The 22,164-nt window shown below is 43.2% G+C and overlaps 1 protein-coding gene across 6 annotated transcripts in view; it reads right to left on the bottom strand.

Annotated features, from left to right (window-relative positions):
* Positions 1–22,164, bottom strand: part of tai (taiman) — a 40,938-nt gene that overhangs the window by 7,092 nt on the left and 11,682 nt on the right. For 2 of the 6 annotated variants that reach the window (XM_065476501.1, XM_065476505.1), the window contains exons 2-13: positions 10,498–10,668; positions 10,176–10,326; positions 8,029–8,712; positions 7,449–7,702; positions 4,874–5,291; positions 3,709–4,050; positions 2,535–2,918; positions 1,672–2,167; positions 1,323–1,546; positions 1,105–1,269; positions 357–649; positions 82–301 (exon numbers count right to left, since the gene is read on the bottom strand). In XM_065476501.1, coding sequence (XP_065332573.1) covers positions 82–301; positions 357–649; positions 1,105–1,269; positions 1,323–1,546; positions 1,672–2,167; positions 2,535–2,918; positions 3,709–4,050; positions 4,874–5,291; positions 7,449–7,702; positions 8,029–8,712; positions 10,176–10,326; positions 10,498–10,571 — 3,705 coding nt within the window. In that variant the 5' untranslated portion in view covers positions 10,572–10,668. Of the gene's footprint in view, positions 1–81; positions 302–356; positions 650–1,104; positions 1,270–1,322; positions 1,547–1,671; positions 2,168–2,534; positions 2,919–3,708; positions 4,051–4,873; positions 5,292–7,448; positions 7,703–8,028; positions 8,713–10,175; positions 10,327–10,497; positions 10,669–22,164 lie in introns of those variants that run through there. The other 4 variants (XM_065476503.1, XM_065476502.1, XM_065476506.1 and 1 more) reach the window with 4 other exon arrangements.

The following is a 22,164-nucleotide window of genomic DNA, read 5'->3' as shown; positions in this document are numbered from 1 at the left end:
GGAATTTTCTAACTACAAAAGAATAAAATCTCTCGAGATTTGCGTTTAATTATAAATGAGCTGAGAAAATTTAGAACTTACCGTCAGCTGAGCATTTAGCATAGGATTTTGCTGCTGCTGCATTGTCAATCGGTTAGCTGCCACACCACCGACGCCCTCCTGACCAGCCCATTGCTGCTGAGGAATGCCCTGCTGGCCCACCCTGGGCGACAGCTGCTGTTGCTGCTGGAAATTGGGAAGAGCATTGTTCCCAACGGCGCCGGGCAGCGGCGAAAGGCGCGTCACCTGATTTGGAGCGAATCTGCGGAAAAAAATACAAAGTAATAACCCCTACCCTGATTTTCTCAGGTGCTCACCCGGAGTTGAAAGCGTGAAAGTGTTGTTGCTGCTGCTGTTGCTGCTGCTGCGGCGGTGGCGGCCGCTGCTGGGAGGGGCTGAGAGGGGAGTAGCCAGGCGACATCTGGCTGTCAGGTACACTGGCGGAGCGCTGCAGGGTCACGTTGGGCGGCATGCCCGTGTTCCTGATCAGCGCCTCCATGTTGGGCTGCTCCTGCTTCACGTGCGGCGTCAGCAGGACCTGCGTGTTGCGCTGCTGCTGCAGCAGACGCTGCTTTTGCAACTGCTGCTGCTGGCTCAACTGCTTTCGGCGCTGTTAAGTTTGATTTTTGATGTATAAAAAAAGGGCGTACAAGCCCAGAGGGGAGGCGAAAAGGTCGGCAGGGGAGATTTTAAGTGGATGATTTATTGATATTGAGTTTTGATGCCCGGAAAAGGGAAAAGGGGAGGTGGCATAAGGTTGTTAGTAGGAATTTCTAACTCGGGAGAGCTAGGGGAGGTTGAAAGGTCAAAAGGGGAAGTGTGAAACTGTGGATGGATGTGCTAAATAACAATAAGAATTTCGGTTTGTAGCAGTAAATAGAGGTGACAAGGTCAACAATTCAGGAAAGGTAGGGCAGGTGTAAAGGTTTCAAAGGGGAGGTATGACAGGCAAATATTAGCTGATATTGAGACTTAAATCAGAGTTCAGCAAAATGGGAATGTGTAGGGAAGATTCCATTGATTAAGGGGAAGTGAGTTAAGGTCAGAAGAGGGCGAAAATCGTACCTGGGTGCCAACTTGCGTCATGGACGCCTGAGTCGCGTACCGCACCGCCGCGGCAAGCGTATTTGGCTGCACTGGCTGCTGGTTCTGGGTCTGTGCTTGCGGCGGTTGGCCGTAGTTAAGAGCTATCCTCTGCTCAGCCTGGGTCGGGAACACCGACGGAGGTTGCTAAAGGGCGAAAAATAAATATCACATAACTATTTTTGTCCAAAAATGCTCACCATAGGCGGCGCTGTGTACTGGGGCGGACTTTTGACGGCCTTTTCGCAGTATTCAATTAGGGACTTCTGGATGGCACTGATTGCCATCTTCTTGGAGAGCTCGCCGTTAGGGCCAGAGGTGTCCGCGTTGCTCGCAGAACCTCCCATCATTCGACTGGCGTTGCCGAGTTCGCTGGTGAGTAGGGAGTCCATCGAGTCCATGTAGTCAGGCAGTGAACCTGACGCTGAAAATCGTGAAAAATATTCTCTCAATGTTTGGCAGGTATTTTTATTTAAAATGAAGTGAACAAAGTTAAAAATACCGGTAAAGACATTAAAAAACCTTGAGCAAGGATGAAAGTTGACTCACCAGCGCCATCAGGCACAATGTCGATGACCGAGTCAAGGATGTCGGAGAGCAACTTGTCATTATTCGCATCCCAAGGGCCGCTGTTACTGCTGTTGATGGTGTTTCCGCTCGAGTCGGCAGCCTCCATGCGTTGCGAGGGGCCGGCGGTGCCCTCGAGGGGCATGCTGACGTTGGGCTGCGTCGAGATGGGCGGCTGCGGCGGCTGAGGCGCCACCACGGACGTGCTGCCCGGCGACACCTTGGGCTGCTGCTGCGTCTGCTGCATTTGGCCCAGCTGCCGCGACACCGTCGACTGCCTCCCGACCACCGGGTCGTTGCGGCCCACGGACGCCGTCGAGTCGATGCCCTTCAACAACCGTTCGCGAGGATTCGGCGTCTGGTGGATCAGCGACGAAGCGTCGCGCGGCACTTCGACCGCCCTTGGCTCCTGTGCCAGCAACAACGCCAGCATTTTGTTCCTCTCACACAACTTTGAGCTTCTGCCGGTCGAACTAACCTGAATTCGGAAACAAAATATTTGGAAAAATGATTGTTTTAAGAGACCACTCTGCCTAGATAAGCATTTTTCGTTCGCGCAGTAGAAATTTGGCCGATCGGTCGCCACGCCCACTTGATCGGACTGAAGTTAGCTCCATGTGGTAAACCTCTATGAATACTGACATCTCTCCGATAAGTTTACTCAGAGAGTTACAAAAGTGGGAGGGGCGAACAATCGGCCAAATCTCAATAAATTGGACTTTGCTTGAGGCGACGTTATATTTCCCCCTGGTACACAAAACGTTAGTTAAGCTAAATAAAAATGTGCATTATTTATCAGACAAACATTAACGACGTATTCTCTTGCAGAATAAAACGTAACGGACCTGGGAGGGTGCAGAGGAGACGGAGGTGCTGGGTCCTCCGAGCGAATTCACTGGACTTTGGTTCATGGGCGCCTGCTGGAGGCGTTTGCCGCCGGCGCCATCGTCCGACTCGAGACTGGGACGCTTTCTCGTGCCCGAGCCGACCGAGCTACACTCCCCGACTTGCGATGACGACGGACTCGTGTTACTAAAACCCAGGCAATGCAACAGATCGACCTGAGGGGAGGAGAATATTTGACGTTCGGGTGCTCGTACAAATGGAAAATCAACCACTTTTGAGCTCTTCTCGGACTCGTCATCCTTGATGAGCAGCTGGTTCAGAAGCTCGTTTTTCCTCTGAAAGTCAGACTTGCCCTCGTCGTCATCCGTCTTGTCATTTAGGAGCTGTGGATTTGTTTGTTTGTTAGTTAAGCAACAGAGAAGAGAAAAAAACGAGTTCAGACAATTGTGAACTGTGGTTCTAGAGGCCCAGGCGGGGCCCAATGGGCCGGACGGTGCTGGTTTAAGTACCAATCGATGCCCCTTGGTAAGGAGCATCCGCCCGTGTTTGGTTTTCCAAAATACGACCATTTTTCGAATTTTTAACGATTTTTTTCTGCCGATTTTTTGAGAAAGTCTGAATGTTTAATGACTTTGGGTGAAATATCTCCGGTACAGGGCAAAAATTCGAATTATTGCTCTACAGTCGACGCAAAATTTGTCTAGGATCATTCATCGTGGAAATAGATATATTTTGAACTTCCAAGAACGGGAATTTTGCAATTTTTCCATAAGGATTACATGGAGAGTCAAAAAATCGTAAGTCATATTACAAGAAGCTAAATTTGCTGACTTCATTTAACGTAAAGAACCACCACTGATTTGGAGACCAATTTTCAGATTTTTCAGGCCCATAGAAAAATTTTAATTAATTTTTTCCCATTTTTCTGGCTTCACGACTAATTTGAAAGTGGTTTTATTTTTCTTAAAATTCGGCCCTTTGTCCAATTGACAACCAAGACCCCTCATTGGACAGGTATTTGATTGGACTTTGACCTGCGGTACTCAAAACGAGCTTATTCAGGGTACCCCGACCTGAGATTCGCTCCCAGCCTAGTCTTTCATGTTTTTTTCAGTAATTCTGAGCATAATTGGCGATTTAATTTAGCTAGCGTGGGAATTAAATTGAAATTACCTTGAGTAGCATATTGTTACTGCTGGTGGAAGAAGAAGCGGCGGCGGCGGAGCTATTGCTAGCGGGCCTAGCGTTCGTGCTGCTAGCTATGTGCATGGCGGACTCGGTACTTGCATCGAGGTCGTCCTCGTCGTCGTTCTGGTTCAGCAGGCCCTTCAGGATGAGGTGGCTGTTGCGCGGGGGCGTGCCACTCGACGCCAAAGCCGTCGGCTGATGCTGCTGCGGCTGCTGTTGCTGCTGCTGCGAGGGCCGGTTTGTTAGCAAATTGCGCAGCCGGGCCGAGTCCTTGCTTGACGACGACGCCGACTGCTCTGCCTGCCTTCCGGGCATCTCTTCGTCGCCCTGAAGGGTTGAATCGAGGGTGAGAAACAATGTTATTTGAGAAAATTTATAACAATGGAATGACAATGAGTTTTGGAGGTGATCGATGATTTTTAATTCAATTCAACGCGAATTTGGAGGTCAATTGGACGGGGTATTTAGGCGTTAAAATATTTGTTTGATAAAGCTGGTGTTATTTTAGGTTTAAAGCTAGGAAATGGGGGCGTTCCCTATTATTATGGTAACTCGAAGATCCCCAAAAATCAAATTATTAACTAACTCTTAACCGGGTTGAGATATCACCCTGAAATTTTCACTGCTCAACCTTATTTTTGATCCTGAACAACTTTTCAATTTACGACAAATTCGCAGGTCAAAGGGCAAGGTCACCTTTTGCGAACTTTTGCAGAAAATTCAAAATTAAGGGATGATAACCCCCTCCAATTTTATCAGGGTTAAAGGCAGAAATGTAGCCCGTGAAATTCTGCACAAGCCCATCAAGCTTCAAAGGTGTAATTGCGATAGATTGGCTGCAATTCGAATTTGAAAATTAAAAAATCTGCTCTAAAACGCATGCGTAATTCGTCTTTCGTTTAAAAAATCTCAGTCTACAAAAGTTCAATATTTTATCTGCATTTTTTCCCTTAAAAACACCAAGAGGACCTAGGGTAGACCTAGGAAGGCCGAAATCGACCTTCAGGGTCTGTACCTGAAGTGATCCTGCGATGAAAAATTCATAAATTTTCAATTTCGCCAACAAATTTCGTCGAATCGACCTCAAAATTCGAGACAAACCCAGCCAAAAGGTTGATTTTGTTAAGCGGAGGAGAGGATTAGGTTTTACCAGGCGAGAAGCAGGTTTTAGCGACGTCCAAGGACATCTTACCACTGGGCTACAGGGCGTGGAGTGCTGCTCCCAGGGGTGGTTGCGGGGCGAGGGGGTGGCGCGGTCCCAGGTGGGCGTCTGGTGGGCCATCACCTGCTGCGGACTGGGTTTGGGCGGCGGCGGGCTGCTCCAGTTGCTGCCGCTGCCGGCGGACGCGGTCGACGCGCCCGTCGGCCACTCGGACTGCGCCGAGTTGAACAGTTCGAAGTCGAGCAGCTCCGTCGCGTAGGTCGGAATGGCCTGCTGCGAAGAGCCTGCGTGCCGAGACTGCGGCGAGCAGTCCAGCGACTCGCCGCTGCCGCCACCGCACACCATCGCTGGAGAGGTCACCGTCGACGCCGACAGCATTTGGCTGTCCGTCTGATTCAACTCCTCCCTGCAAAACGGAAACAAATTGTATATTAATAATTTATCTTTTTAACACAACAGGAAAGGGTGAAAATATTTAAATTAAATTAATTTATGAGGCAGAATGTTCAATAGTGAAGTAAAAAATTATTTTAAAGCTTATCTATTTTTTATTTATATTTTAACGCCAATTATTTTACTGCGCACTGTATTTAGATAAAGAAAAGTAAATACAGTGCACGTTTTTTCTGATAATTAGCTGCTAATGAAGCAGCTGAGCGAGCACCAGCCGACAATTTGTGAATTGGCTGGATTTGAAATATATTTTCCAAGGGTTTTACCACAAAATTTTTACGTTTTTTTTTGCGCAAGGAATGAATTTATTCCATTTTTATCCATGTGAATAACTGAAATGTTGGTCGGAAAGGTCAAAATTTTCTTTCCTGTGCAGATTTGTCTTCTTTTAAATGCAATTTCTCCGGAAAATTCTCTTAAAAACCGAGATGCAAACATTGCTTGCAAGAAAATAAAAGAAAAACACTCTTTACAACAGCTAAAAAACGCGTTTTTTTTAAACCTTGTTTTTCCTCAATGAAAAGAACAGTCGGCAAAGAGTAAAATAAATTTATTTTGCTCAGAAACTGCTCAAGATATGTAAATAAATATTTAAAAACGACAAAAAATACATACAATGGGGAAATTATTTTGTTATGAGGAGGTAACTTTGTGTAAATTTCATTACATTTAATTTATATTAAATTAAATTTTAACTACGTATTTTTTAAAATCACTCTGGAACTGTTTCGCTGTTTGAGATGACAAGTAAAAGAGGAAATAATTTAAATTATTCTAACATGGAGCAATTTCTTCCATTTTTTATTAAAAAAAGTAATTTTCAAGATTGATTTCTGCTTATTATATTTTTTTCTAACGCAAAAATGTTGCCGAAAACTCACCAAAATAAATACATTTTAATCAAAAGCTGCTCATGAAAGGTAGAAAAATATTTAAAAATAAAAAAATATACCAAAGAAAATATTTTTAATGATAATTGGGTACAAAAAATTATTTTAAATAGCTTATTATTAAATTTGACATCGCTCTGGAACGGTTAACGATGAAATGCTTAAGAGAAAATGATTTAAATTAATTTAAAACTTCGCAGAATGTTCATTTCTTTTTTAAAAATTATTTCCCAAGAATTAATTTGGCAGAAAGTTCAAAATCTGCCGTAAATTTAATGCTGCGTTAAAAACCGAAATGATTTTTCAGTTCAGACACTGATCAATAGGACGTAAAACGTCAAAAACAATAAAATTATCTGCTTCAGATTATTTCTCGTAAGTCAACAAAGACTAAAATAGATTTATAAATCGCTCGGAAGCCACTCGAGACGAAAAATTAAATCAAAAATGACGGATATAAATATTTAAAATTAATCTACAACGTGCCAGAATAATGAATACTGCGTTGAATATTTTATGAGAAGACAAATTTGACTCGTTGCATCAACATCGGAATATTAAATTTGATTTTATGCCACCAAGGGACCAAAATCATGTTTTTTTTTCAATTTCAAGTTGGATTTTTTTATTAAACGAAGAGCAAAGTATTTTTTCGTTCAAAACATTTAGAGGCTTGCAAAAAAATGGAAAAAACCTTTTCATATTTTTACCAGTATCTTGAAGACAAGGTTTTTGACTAAATTTTAATAATTTTCTAATTATTTGTTAATTACCTCAACATAAAAAATATTCAGATATATTTTAGGAGAAATTGACGGAGAAAATAGCAATTTAACGAAGAAATTGGACCCATCCGACGCAAATTTTAGAATTTCACAGGGGAAAAATGGAGAAATTAATTTCTGGCATCTTTTATTGCACAGGAAATTGGTAATATTAAGTAGGAAAACAAATTATATTAATTTGTATTTAAAATTATGATTTTTTCAGCTGGCTAAGATCCCGATTTTTTTTTTAATTTCTACATTCACATCAAAATTGGCTGAAAATAGAATAAACACCAATTTTTATCGTTTGGTTACCGCTCTAGATCAAAAAGAAATTCTTTTAACCGAATTTCCAATACAAATTTTACCAAAAAATATTTTTTTAAAGGACGCATAGCAATAATTTGCGATTTGGAGTCCATACTTAAAAGAACGACATGCGAAACAACTTACAGATTAGTCATGACGGTGTGGGTGGCCATAATAAAGTCGGGTTCAAACTGACTCGGGGGGCTGGCGAGGCTGCTGCTGCCTTTGAACAGCCTGCTTTTGGTCTGGATGGACACGGGCGGGCCGGTCGGGTTGATGGCCAGCCGGTAAATTTCGCTGGTCGCAGTGTTGTTGGCCAGGACGTCGTTGATGTGGGCTGTCAGTCTCGGAGCGTCACACTGCATCACCAACTGATGCAGATTCCTGCCGATGAGGTCCTGAGGAATGCGGTTAACGTTAGAATGGAGTTTTTTGGGGTAAAACCCGTGCAGTTTGAGGAAAGAGATAGTAAAAGCCGAGTTAGGTGTTAGGCTAGAACTGTGTTTTCTATTTAAGGCTGGGAAATGGAATTCGCGGAACCCTGACGGCCGCCATCTTGTTTTTCTTCCCAGCCTTAATAAAATTAACATGCATGTGTTAGTAGAGTTAAGAGAAAAATCCTGAAAATGGCTAAGAATTCTGCGAAAAGTTCGAATTTCCCGCCCTCGGCGCAAACATGGCGTCATTCGGGGTTTTCTCCTGTGCCGGCCATTTTGGAACTCACTCTATTGACGCCGGGGCAGGTGGTGAGGCCGACGCCGCTCGAGTCGACGCTGAGGACGACGCCGTTCTTGTCGAGCTTGGTGGTGAACTGGGGGCAGAAGTCGGCCTGGGGCATGCGCCTCGCGACGCACATCATGGAGGGGCCGCCCTCGGGTTCGACTTGGTCGTGGTCTGCGGCGCCCTGGGCGGCGGAGGAGGCGGCCGAGGCGCCGCCGGCGGCGGCGGAAGCGGCGGGCGGGTACGAGATCAGCATGGACGAGATCTGCATGGCTTCGTACTTGGAGACGCGTTGTTGCTTCTCTTCCATAGTTTCGTCTTGGTCGTCCGGCGGCTTGATCAGCAGACGACAGTTGAAGGTGCGGCTGCGCGCGGTGCCTTCGGGCTGCCAGCCCAGGGTCATCGGCAGGAGGCCCGAGCTGAAGCGAGCGTGGTCGCCGTGGTGCAGGAAGTTGTAGATGCTCTTGCCGAGCACGTCCTCCTTGGTGAAGCGCGTGAACTGCGACACCGTGTCCGTGATGAACTCGACCTTGCCCTCCGAGGTGACCACGAACACGAACCCTTCCAGCGCCTCGAGCAACAGCGGCCCGAACACTTGGTGTCCGATCAGAGCCGGCTTGCTGGACGACACCTCGCCCTGCTGCACGGCATCACCTGACTGCGCTTCTAGCTGCTTGATGCGGCGGATCTGAGAACACAGCCACCCAAATCAGCACGCGGCATCTCAAGGCAAACGATATAGTAGTTGCCGCCATTTAAAACAAGCGATGCGAGCGCCACTCAAGCCGAATTCCTCCACCACCAGCGTCAAGCGTTTTGAAAATAATTGTAAATAATGAAGGAATTCAAGTAGATCCTTCTAGGTCCAGGTGCCACGCCCCTTTCTCAACCATTTGGCTTGGCCAAGGAAGGGGGCGTGGCACCCAAACCAAGCAACGGGTGGAAATTCCTTATTTTTTGTTAAAAAGTGGAGACAATCTACTCAACAATTGGAAAAATTCTTAATTTTTGAAGTTGCCAACCGCCAAAAGCAAAGAATTTTCCATTTCTGCCAGATTTCCTGGGCCGATTTATGGTTTTGAGCGTGTCTTGAGCAATCTTGCAACGCCAAGAATGCTGACAAGCAGGATTGTATCGGAAAAAGCACCGAAAATCGCAAATTTACTGTGGCATATTCAGTTAACAGCTTTAAACAACAAAGAATTTCCATTTTCGACGGGAAAACATCAAAACAGCGACCGCAGCGCCACTGGATGGCAACAGTTAAACCTGCATCTGACGTCAGCGTTAGTCTCTATAAGCAGATGGCGCACGCGTCAATGTAAACATTGGATGTTTTCCCGCCAAAATCTTGTTTATTTCGGTTTCAATGGAATTCCAACGGTAAGAAGAATTTTGATTAACGACGTCACAAAAAATGGCGGAGGTCAGCGGTTGAAGTGGAGCCGGTATCGCAAAAAGGCGGGAAATTATACCAGGTTTGAAAGTTTCACACAAAATCCAGACCTCATGTCAGTAAAATAATAATAATTAGATTTTCACGAAAATTCCAATTGGACCATCAGGTTTACCAACCTGACAGCAATTTTTAGTGCCAACCAAATTTGAATTTGAGAATTTTAGAGAGCCTATCCATCCAACAAAACAAATTTTTCAGCAATATGTGACAAATTGCTGAAAAGCACAACCAACAAAGTTTAGCAGAAAAATGCCAATTAAGCGTTTAGTTCGAATCCAGAGTCTGCAGTGCCTCTGCCGGTCGAAAAGCGAAGCAGCACGCACACGAAGGAATGCGAATAAATAACCAAAATTCGCCACCACCAGACAATGGCGCCAACTTAGGAGTTGGAAAAATTCCTGCGTGATTACTATACAGCTTCGTTTTCCGGGCGGAAGGGGCGCTGGCCGGCGTGGCCTTTCCACGGATTAATTTTTGAAGAAGACAATCAAGCGTGCAGATAAAGCGCACCACGTGACCCCCGCGAGAGGGAAAAAAGCAAACAAGAAGCAGAGTGAGCGTCGTTATCGAGGAGGTTGCGCAACCTGCTCGACGGGCAGCAATGAAATAAAATGAAAAAATAAAAAACAACAACAAAGAAAGCTCGTGCGGGCGGCGTCTCGATTCGGCGAGGAGCAGAAGCAGAGACTTGCCTGGCTTACTGTTTCCTGGAGAATCGCGCACTTGTCGGGTTTGACAGACAATGAGCTCATGTCCGCAAAACTTTCGCTGATGAGCTCGGCCAGCTCCTCGATGTAGGTGTTCTCCTGTTCCCGACGGCGCTTCTCGTTCAGGCACTTGTTTCTGCGAAATTTATTTCACACAAGTTCGTCTCGAACATTACAACGACAAACTGCTGAAATTCTGAGCGGTCGAATTAATTTTAAAAAAGAGCCTCAACCAAAATTTCGACAGGCTACGAATGAAGAGAGAGGAAACCGGAAAAAGAGGCCCTCAGTGGACTTGGAGACTCACAATTGTTGCGACTGTGCTTTGTCCTGTGTCTTTTTCCTCTTTTTGGTGGCGGATGCTAACGCACTGCTGCTCATTGTGAGGGGAGGGCGCACGGCAGAGGGTGTCCCGCAGCGAGACGCCCGCTCACTGCCTGGACCCTTCCGATGACTCGCTCAAATCTGGCTACACGGCCTGGAACAAAAATTCGAAAAAATTAATTCAAAAACGAATCAGGACAATTTTGTTGGTAGGACTGTCGAATTTTTATTTTTACGGAGCCACGCCCCCTTATTGGAAACACGGTTGTGGCGCTGCAATCAGAGAGCCGCCCCCCTCAGTTCAAACATAAAACCGCCAAAGTAACGGTTTTTTCCATTTAGCCGATATTTTTGGACGTCGTACCAAAATTTGACCCTCAGGGACAGTTTAGAATTGCCCGAATCACCAAATTTGTACATCGCGTTACCTGACACGCCCCCTTTTCCTAAACAACTCGCATTATTTTGAAATTCCCGCGCTTTTCGACCGATCAGTGGCCAAGAATAATCAGATATTTGAATTTTTAAAAGAAAACACGCGGAAATGAATTTAAAAATTCCTCCTACTTGCAGGAAAATGCGATAAACTTTTGAATTTTCTAGAATTCAACTGTCTCATTTCCTTGTCATTATAATGGCCGCAGAAAAAAATTAAATTAAAATATTTATTTTGAAGAAAATGTCCCTGAAACACCCTGATCTCGTTCCTGAGCGCCGTGAGCGCTTCCAAAAGGGTCGAATTGCACATTTTCTGAAAGCTCTCGACTTTCCGTTAAAATGGTGTGCAAAATATGCAAATCGAACCATTACAGAGCCCGTCAGGTGCCGATAAAGTGGCAATTTATGAGAATTTAATGATTTTGTTCAATCCAGGGCTACCCTGACGCCAGGGTTAGATTATTTTACCCCTCCTGATGGTCTTGTCTGACCTTAGAGGTGGTCCAAAAAGATTTTCGGCCGATCGCGAAATTTTTATTTGTATTATGACTCGAATTAAAAAATATTTCGAGACCTGACACGCCCCTTTTTCCAAAACCAATCCCATTATTTTTAAATTCCCGCGCTTTTTGACCGATCAGTGGCCAAGAATAATCAATTTTTGGCATTTTTGGCAAGAAAACAAGAGAAAATTATTTATAAAAATTCCTCATTCCCGCAGGAAAATATAAATAAATACTGAATTTTCTAGAATTCAACTGTCTTTGTTTGCTTATCTTTAAGCTTTAGAAAAAATTACATTTTTTTTAAATTAAAAGCAGCGTTTAGATTTTTCCAGCACTTTGGTCTTGCATGTTTGCAGGTTTTTGTGATTATTTACCGAGTGCTTTGGAGCAAATTATATTAAGCACCTTGAGTTTACGCATTGAGGTCAGTTAACTCGGCGTTGACGCTTTTGTTTGCTCTCGCTTTTGTGATAAATGCATAATTCCCCCTTTCGATTTTCCGCTTGATCGCTTATCACTGCGTTTGAGGAATTCGAAAACATTGCCAAGAAAAGGCGACTGCTTTATTAAATACGATAAATAATTCTAATAACGATTTGTTAGTTTAATTTTTCTACTATTTTCACAGAGAATCTGAGTGTGAGGTATTTATGGCTGTGAGGGCAGCAATAAAAAGCGGAGGATAACGGTTCTCATTGCCATCTGTCTATTAATAGAACAAGGAAGAGATCGAAACCAAAGCTGAACTTTAAAACAACTCACTGAAAATACGCAAAACCCAAACGGGGTGTAATGTAAACATTAATTCTAAAAACAACCCCTATTCACGAGTATTCTGCATTTCAGCGCCTTGTCATTCGATCTTCGGCGAAACCAATTAGGGGTGGTGGTGGCAGGTAATTCGAAGCTGCAACCCTCGTGAGTGAGTGTGTAATTAATTAATTAATTTTCGAAACGAGCTAGTGGATCTCTCTCTGGCGCGCATCTTTGAAAGAGAGAGAGAGAGAAGAAATGGCTGCACACGAGCTGCTGGCTGCGGTGCGGTGGTGGACGTAGTGACAGAGCGCGTCGCCTGGCGTCGTGACGTCACAGGGCAATGACCTAGGCTACTGTTACACTCGCGTTCGCTCGTTCTCTCGCTGCTCGCTGGCTGGCTGGCTGGCTGGCTGGCTGCTACCCGCCCGCCCGTCCTCAGCCGCCGCCGCCGCCACCGACAATCGATAGGCAAGGGCGGCTTGCAGCCTGCTGCCGCCACCGCCGCCGCCGCCGACCAACCCCCGAGCCGCCACTGACCTTCCCAGGGTTGCGCGCGTTCCACCCCCCACCTCGACTCCACCGGCCCCCAAAAAGCCGAATATCGACGCCACCAATGTCGCGGCTTTGTTTACGGCTCTTCCTCCTTCCTTTGGTGGGTCGCAATTATGACAGGCCGTTTTTCGGGATTATTTTGACAAAAGAATTACTCGTGACGAATTTCTGCTCTCATAAATATTTCTAAAGAGCTCCAGATAAATCTCTGGCGCAAGAAATTCGTAACATAATACAGCCCCAGGTAGCTTTTTGTTGTTTTTGTTTGTATTTTCGGGCTTGGACTATTTATTTTACGACATAATACCCCTAAAGCTGACGTGTCTGATTTACTTGTTTTCAAGGTTCCTTTTTAAATTTTTACAGTGCGTAAGTTTTGAAAAGAATTTTTAAGGCCGAATTGGTTATTAAAATTAGAAATCTGCTAGTGGTTGGTTTTTTTCACTGAAAAATGAGTAGTTTTCCTCGTTGAAACCACATTTTTCCGTCTAAAAATACATTAATGTGTTTTCCTCAACCAGCACTTGCGCAAACAACTCAATTTTAAATAGAATTTGGGTAATTTTAGCCAAAATCCCCTCTAGACCTGACCGAAAGAAATTAATTAACTCGTTAAAATATTTTTAAGAGGTCAAAAATTTAATTTTAGGGTTGGAAAAATAATTCAGCTGCTGCTTGAATTTAAAACTTTGGATTTTCTTGTTGTTTTTTTTCACCCCTGACCAGTGTTTAAAAAAAACTGTTCAATTTGAAGGCAAAACTAGGACATTTTTGCTGAAATTTCTCAAAAGGCAGGACTGTAAACTTCAATTCAGTGTATTTTTCGCCTTAAACTTAATTTTCTAGTTTTCAGGTCCAAAACTTGAACAGTCCAGGCTGAAGAAATGACCTTTTTTAAAATTGTAAATTGAATTAGAAATTATCAAGCTGCAATAATTTTTTTTAAATTTAAAATTGACCGTTTTCGAATTTTTATAAATACTTTTGAGCGCAAACTGCTCAATTTGGAAGCAAAATTAGCCTGGTTTTGTTAAAATTTGCCTCAAAGCCTGGCTATAACATTCAATTATGTTTATTTCTGGATTCAGAAACAATTTTCAAGTTTGCAAATGGGATAATTTCTTTAGAAAAATTTTCAGGGGACCAAAACTTGAGCAGTCCTGTCTGAAAAAAATAATTATCAAGTCTGCCACAGTCCAAATATTTTAATTTCAATCAGTAAAAATAAATTAAATTGGTTTTAAACATTTAAAAAAATATTTTTCTGAGCAGCAACTGAATTAAATAAAATCTGCTCAATTTTTAATGGAGCGAAATGCTAAAAATTCTCTCAAATCCCGACTAAATCAGGGTTGGGAATCTCTAGGAAGTTCCCAAATTTGTAGAGCAGTGTTTTTATTTACTAGTTTTGCCATTTATATCGAAAGAAAATATTTTTCGCATGAAATAATCTTAAAAAAGCGAAGAAAACTAGCCTAAGAACAGAAATTTACCGAAAAACCCGCGTAAAAAATTAAAACGGAGAGAAATCTCGTGGCAACCAATTTCAACGCATGTTTTCCTGCTTGAACTTGAAACCGCAATTCACAACCACCCATAAATTTCGAACTAGAACGCTCTAGGAAAATCCCCTGTCTGCGAACAATAGGCCGCGCGTCTCTGCACTTCTGGCCGAGCGCAAATATTTTTCTCCTGCTGCCTCGGGGTTATAAATTAAAACACAATTAATTTGCCAAGTTCGCTCTGACTGTCACTGGAGCTAGGGTGTTTACAGAGGAGCTGCGCGGCGCGGGGCGCGCTCGTCCTTGCTCGTTTTGCAGCACGGCCTCGGCGTCGAACGTTCACCTTTTGCTTCAAACACACTCACACACGCGAGTTGGCTCGCGAAAGACGCGAAAGAGAGTCGGGGCGCAAGCGCCGCCGCCTGCATTAAATTTCTACACCTTGCGCCGGCCGCGAGTGTGGCGTGGCGTGGAGTGGCGTCGTCGCCCCCGTCCCGTTCGCCGCCGCCGCCGCCATCGCCATCGCCGCCAGCAAAATTGCATTATTGTCGGAAGCGAAGAGGGAAATCTCTCGTTTGCTCGTTGGCTGAAAGGCAGGCGTACTCGCCAGGCAGCAGGCACGACCATGCTCATTGATAAACGTGTGCATGAGAACGAGCCATCAGCCAGCCGCCCTTTGATCCATTCACGGCCTCCAGTCGCTTCTCCAATCGCATCTCTTCGCTACACTGCGAAATATGTAGAAAATAAAATCTGCAGCCCTTGAAAAACGAATGCTTTGCTGCTGAGAGAGCGGAGAGCAGGATTTTTTTTGCAAATCTTAAAAAAAAAATCCACTAACATATTTTTAATCATTAAAATGTGGAAATAAAAATAAAAAATTGCTTTTTAAATAAAATTAAATGAACAAATTTTTTCTTAAAAAGAGGCAAATTAATTAAATCCTATTTGGCCACCGGATTAATAATTTGTAAAAATTCACTTCAACTTGAAATGGATTTTTACCTGATTTACAGAACAATTTTTATCAATTTGAGCTTCAAAACTAGATGCAAAAATTTTAACAAATTTAAAAACAAATTTAAAGTGGCTAAAAAGAATTTCAACAGTTTCCAGCACGTTAGTTAGAATCTTTTAACGCCCTAAATCCTAAATGTACAGCAGCAGGATAGGCTCTGAAATGGAAATTCAAGAAGCCAAAAACTGTAGAAGAACGGCTCCATAATCTATCACTTCTTAATAGAAAATTTTTAAAAAATGCATCTTGGAAGAAATTAAAAAATTGGAAACGTCATATTCAACTAAAAGGGTAAATTCTTTTAATTGACCAGTTGCATAAACCCTTAGTTATTGAAGTGGCCAACAGGTGGCGCAACCACAGACTTTCTTAAAAATTTTGTTTTAAGCGGTTTTAAGGCATTTCCGCTGCGATTTCAGACTCAATCTAGCTATTTAGCTTTTGTTTAATTAATTTGCTTTTTTCTTGACGTGCTGAAAACGAAAATCGGTTCAGCCATTCGCCGTAGAAACGTTGGAAAAGATTTTTTATTTCAAAAAATAGTTTTTCACGATTCTACGGCGATTGGCTGAACCGATTTTGGTTTTCAGCACATCAAAAATTAGCAAATTAATTGAAGAATGCACAGTAGCTTGATTGAGTCTGAAATCGCAGCGGAAGTGCCTTAAAGTCGAAAGTCTGTGGTGGCGCCATCTGTTGGCGGCTTTGAACACTTAGGGTTTATGCAACTGGTGAATTTAAGCTCATTTTTTTATTATTTTTTTTCAAATGGTGAATTTTATTAAATGACCTCTTAATTTTTCTGGGCCGTATTTTTGTCCCTCCAGAGAGATTTTTAAATTAAATATTTAAGAAGAACCTAGGAATTTTTTATTGAGCAAAAAAACGTCCTGAAACTTCCTACTGTGCCCAAAAAAATCTCATTTCTGAGCGCCCTGATAGATTCCAAAGGGTCGAAATGAACATATTCCAACAGCTCTCGACTTGGCCGTTCCAACGGTGTGCAAAAATTGCAAATCGAACCATTACAGAGCTCGTCAGGTATCGTTAAAGTGGCCACAAATGGAGATTGAATGCTTTACCCTGACGACAGGGTTCGATTTCTTACCTCTTGATATCGTCTTATCTGACCTCAAGGGCGCCCCAAACATGATCCAAGGGTAAATACCAAGCCATGATGCAATTTTGATTATTTTTTTTCAATTTTTACCGGAGCAAAAATAGTCTTTTTTAACATTTGACCCTCTGTAACTCGAAACCTGAATGTTTCACCACCCTGAAAATTTCCAGGCTTGTTACAAACACTTAGGTGAATATTTTATTCCATAAATAGACAAAATTTAGTCCGGCTGTTTTTGAGAAATTCGAAATTTAATAATAAACTCAACAATTCCTGAAATTCAGTAAGTTCCAAAATATTTGTTGCAATTATTAATTAAATCAAATCTTACGTGGTCTCCAGAAAGTGAGAAATGTATAGAAAAAAATGCAGCAGAGAGAAAAAAGCATTTCTTTACGAGAACAGTTTTTTTTTACTTTCAATTTATGAAGATGGAGCCTAATTTAAATAATCTCGTTTTGACAAACGGCTTTAGCATTTCATTAAATTAAAGCAAAGCTGAGCACGAAGCACGAACGAGCAGGAGCTGGATTCCAGCAGTCCCGAAATGGAAAGGCGATCCGAATCTTTAGCGCTCTATTAGCGCAGCGTGATTAAAATCTGGTTCTGGTGGCACAAGCACACACACACACAGAAAGAAACAGAGGCAGGCCTTGTTTCCAGCGTAGGCGGCGAAACGCCGTATTATTACATATATTCGTAGCAGAAAGATAGAACAGGCAGGCTTCCGTGTGTTGTTCGTTGTTCGTTGCAGCCAACAGCCAAATTACAATGCGGAAAAAAGCGGGCAAATAAAAAATAAACAACACTCGCAGGCTCGTGACCCTTAAATTCGGGGAAACACGTTTAACTATTCACTTAGAACTAACGCCATAAATGAATTCCAAGCAGGATGACACCATTTGAATTTTAGATTAAAAATTCGAGAAAATTCAAAGCCTGTTTTAAATTTTCCGTCCAGCCAGCCAGCAGATAAAAAAGGATCGATTATTTTCCGGCTGAACGGACGCTTGAGGTGCTTCGGCGTCGGAAATGATGCTTTTCTAGCTGCTTGGTGTCGAAATAATGAGAACAGGGGATAAGCAAACCAGCCGCGGATGCACATGCACGGCTACGTGCTCGCTTTTTTCTCTCCATGTGACCGGCGCGGCGCGTCTCGACGGACTCGGTGCAATGTGCAAATAATTCTTCCCTCCAGAGAGACTGAGCCGGAAAAATGCAAATTTTCACGTGACATTTCTGCAATAAATATTTTTATCACTCGACCTCGTTAAAATCACTGGGGGGCTGCATTCATGCCACGCGCAAACATGGCGTCTGGTAGTGTTTTTGTTGTTTTTCCTAACTAACAGCTGATTACGCTGTTAATTTGCGAATCGACCGTTAGATGGCTCATCAGGCTAAAGGAAAATATGTAAAAAATGCGCGGGAATGAAATTATTAGGTCGGCACGCCCCTTTTTGACACTTCTGATTGGCCGCTGGACTGTCTCCTGATTGGCCGCCATTATTTCGACGCCATATTGAATTCTGACCGGCGGGAAAACCAACACAGATCGCAATCCAGGGCCCCGATGGGAATTTCGACTGCGCAGAAGTTTTTAATTTGGCTCACGCATGCGCAGTGATGAGTTTAAACATTCCAGTGAGATGACAAAGCGATCTGAACCTACTGCGCATGCTTAAGATGCGCACAAGTTTACTGCGCAGCTTCAAAATGGGCGAAAATTCGAATATATATAAATTTCGACGCCATATTGACTTCTGACTGGCGGGAACCAAACAAGATCGCATCCTGGCCCCCGGTGATTTAAAATAATTAATTTTTAACTCAAAATAAAAATTATTTTGCAGCCGTCTCTTTTCAAAAGATTGCTTCGCCGGTTTTATTTGTGTGTCAAGCCACTTACCGCCTCTGTTCGTCGCGGAGTTGATAAACTTATCAAAGAGCAAACATTCCGGAGTGGACAAAAAAGCGACAAACAGACTTTTTTCCTTTCTTTCTCTAGCCTCTATTTTAGGGGTGATTTTTTTTAGTATCACCTGTGAATTTTCACTCTTGAGCGAGAAATTCCGAGAAGGAACAGGGGCGTTATTATTTTTGCGCAAGAGCAGGACAATTTGCGGCGTACATTCCGACGCCGCGGAGCACGGAAATTCAGCGAGAGAAAAAAAGAAGCTGTGCCGCGAGGATGTTTCGTAAGGCGGCAGTGAGAATTTCATCACTCAAAAGTAAAATAATAAAAAAAATGGTAATTAAAGATTTTTCACGAGTAAAACGGCCTTGATTGCAGGCAGAGCCGGAAAATCGCTATTTTATTTCCTTTGCGGCGTTTCGCGTCTGAAAAAGAGGGCAGACGAGTCTAGAGTTGGCTGAAAAAGATCTTCATCCGCTTCTCTCCGGCTGCGGCTGCATGCGCTGCGCACAGACCGGTCTTTTTTACTCAAATGGAAGGCTGCGCGATTGCAAATCGTCGTCGTCGTCGCCGCAGTTACATAAGACGCGCGGCGAGAAAGTTTTACTTTCCGCCCCGGGCCGTAATTATTTCCAAATGTGCCGCCGAAATTAGTCCGTATTAACCGGTGGCGCGGCTCAGAATTTGCTTTTCGGCCTTTAAATTTGTTTATTGACCATTAATCGAGACACTGGAATCGCAGGAATGCGCCCCGAGCGACAATCGAGAGTGAACCACGCTTCTCGGAACCGAAATTAATCATTTTACTGACGGAAATTTTTATTCCAGAAGCAGAATGTGTGTGTGACATGTACTTAAAATCCTAGGACATTTAAAAAGGGCGTGGCAGGTGACAAGATTCAAGGGAATAAGCAGTATTTTGATCCCTGCCACGCCCCCTTATCGAAATTTCCGCTTTATTACATAAATCATCATTTTATTAATGTGATTTTTTTAATCTAAAAGAATGTGTGCGACATTTTGTCTTTAAAATGCTGTGATATTTGAAAAGGGGGCGTAGCCAGAGACAAAATTTAAGTATTTTGTTCCCCAAACACGCCCCCTTTCCAAAGTTCCAGCTTTATTACATTAATATTAATTTTATCGACGTGATTTATGAATTCTAAAAGAATGTGTGCGACATTTTTGCTTAAAAACAGAGTTTATTTGAAAAGGGGGCGTGACAGGAGACAAAATTCAAGGAGGTAATCAGTATTTTGTTCCCCAACCACGCCCCCTTTTCAAAATTATCGCTATATTACATAAATAATCATAAAATTCACGGGATTTATTTAATCTAAATGAATAGGTGCGACATTTTTGCTGAAAATCCTAGGATTTTTGAAAAGGGGGCGTGGCAGGAGACAAAATTCAAGGGGAATAATCGGTGTTTTGCTCCCCGCCACGCCCCCTTTACTACAATAACACCGCAAAAATCATTTTATTGGCAGGATTATTTACTCTAAAAGAATTTGTGTGATATTTTAGCCTTAAAATCAGAGTCAATTTGAAAAGGGGGCGTGGCAGGAGCCAAAATTCAAGGGAATAGTCAGTATTTTGTTCCCTGCCACGCCCCTTTTCAAAATTCCCGCTTTAATACATAAAAATCGTAATAATAATCATTTAATTGACTGGATTTATTTATTAAAAAAAAAATTGTGTTGCATTTTTGATTAAAATCAGAGTTGATTTAAAAAGAAGGCGTGGCAGGAGCCAGAATTCAAGGGAATAATCAGTATTTCGTTTCTCGGCGCGCCCCCTATCCGAAATTTCCGCTTTATTACATAAAAATTAGCGAAAAATCGGCGTGTTGTTAGTGTGCAATGGTGCTGGTGCGATTATAAAGCGGCTGTTTTAATTATCAAGAGCGTAAGGCCAGTGCCAGATCGCGGCTGCGATAAATACACGGCGCGCCGCTGGTTCACTTTCACCGCTGCGGAGAGCGAGGCGAAGTCGAAACCCGAAAAGAACCCCGAAAAAACGACGGGAGCCGCCGCGTCGAATCGCGGCGAATCGCGGGCCACGCTCGAGTGCGCTCGTCGGGCTGACTCATCGGCAAAAGCGAAGCGCCAAATAGCAGAGGCGTCCGACGTTGCAAAAATCAATCGACACGACGACAGCCACGTGGGATCGCTTAACAAATTAGTAATTTAATGCACAAATTAATTTAAATTAATTCGGGTATTTTTTAATTTTTACAAATTGAATTTAGCAATAAAAATCCCCCGTCGAGTAAATTTAAAGGGGTTTGCAACTCGTTAGGAAAAGGGAAACGGAATGAGTCGACTTCCTGCGATTTTCCGAGCCGAAAGCACCTGCCCAGCCGAGTGTTTTAGTGTTTTGAGTGTTTGTTGCTCGAGTCAATCACAATGGTGAAGCAGTGCGCGCGTGTGTTGTGGCGGCGGTGACCCACTTAGATTCCGCCGCGACCTCAATTCCGCGTCAGGCCTACCAATGTCAGCAGCGCCGGCAGCTTCTTTTGCATCTGATTATTTCGTCGAATGCGGCGCGGCGCCTATTACGCGACTCGCCGCCTGGAAAATTAATGCGCCGCTGTCCCCAAATCACAAATTGGGGCATTATTCGATTGAAAAATAATTTCTTCGGGCGGGGGGAGGAGGGAAATGAATTTATTCGATTTAAATTAATTAAATGCCGCTTTTACGCAGTGAAAAAGCAGCGAGGGTAAAAATAGCTCGGCGTTGTGCAAGGAAGTGCAAGAAAGTGTCGGCGGAAAACTGTTTGCACTGCTGCTGTTATGAAAGAAGATTTAACTTTTACTTTCTCGAGCGTGCGAGCGAGCGAATAATCAGGTTACCTTGCCGTATAAGTATAGAATGGCCAGAGTTCTCGGCACACACACACACACTCAAACTGAGGAGGCGCGTGCGTTTTCATAAATAACGAGAGACGATCGATCAGCTTGCAGCTCGGAAATCGACGCCAATTAGCTCGATTTTGCACGCTTTATTCTTCCTGCGAGGCAGCGACAAGCGGAATTCGCCACTTTTGTTCGCGTCGAGGCCGGCAAAAGGGGAAACCAACCGTCTCGTCTGCTGCTCCAACGCCTTCCTCTCCACTGCCATTATCGATTTTTTTTTTTTTTATTAAAATGACATTGAAAATAATTTGTAAATTTTAAAATTTTGTTTTCATTCCAACCTCTTATTGCGTAGCCGGTATTTTTCTTTGACTCAAGCTGAGCGCAAACAGTGATTCACGCGTCCGTCCTTCGGCCGAGTGAATACAAAAAAAAATGCAGATGATGCGGCGTGGTTTTAATTTTTTATTTTCTTTGCCCCGGCCAGTTGGTGCTGCTGCTGTGCAATAAAAAGTGAAAGTTTTGAGTAGTTGTTCTCCTGGCCGGCGTGTGTGTGTGTGTGTGTGCATTCCTATCCTAGCTGCTGTCTGCCTACGGGTCAGTGTCAGCAGCTGCAATGCATCCATTTTGATGCTGGCTGGCGAATTCGCGCTTGCTAAACGACAATGCGGGCCAGGGACGCGTCACACGCTAGATTTTTCTAGTTTTGATTAAATAAGCAACTTATTCTACAGGCGGCCTGTTGTTTATTTTGAAAAATAAATATTTAGAATTAAAAATCTGGAAAAATATTAAAAAACCATCGAATTTTAGTAAATATCCTGGTGAAAAAAATTCTTAGAATCTGAAATAACACATTTTTATCATTCTTGGTGATGTAAAAAATTATTAAAATAATTTTAAACCCTCTCGAACTCGTTTTAATTTCACCAACTTGATCAGATGGGGCTCCTAGCAGCCGCCATCTTGCCTGTTGATTTTTT

Source organism: Cloeon dipterum, chromosome 1 (genome assembly GCF_949628265.1).
Source record: "Cloeon dipterum chromosome 1, ieCloDipt1.1, whole genome shotgun sequence".
Classification (NCBI taxonomy): domain Eukaryota; kingdom Metazoa; phylum Arthropoda; class Insecta; order Ephemeroptera; family Baetidae; genus Cloeon; species Cloeon dipterum.
This window is presented reverse-complemented; position numbering and strand designations above follow the sequence as displayed.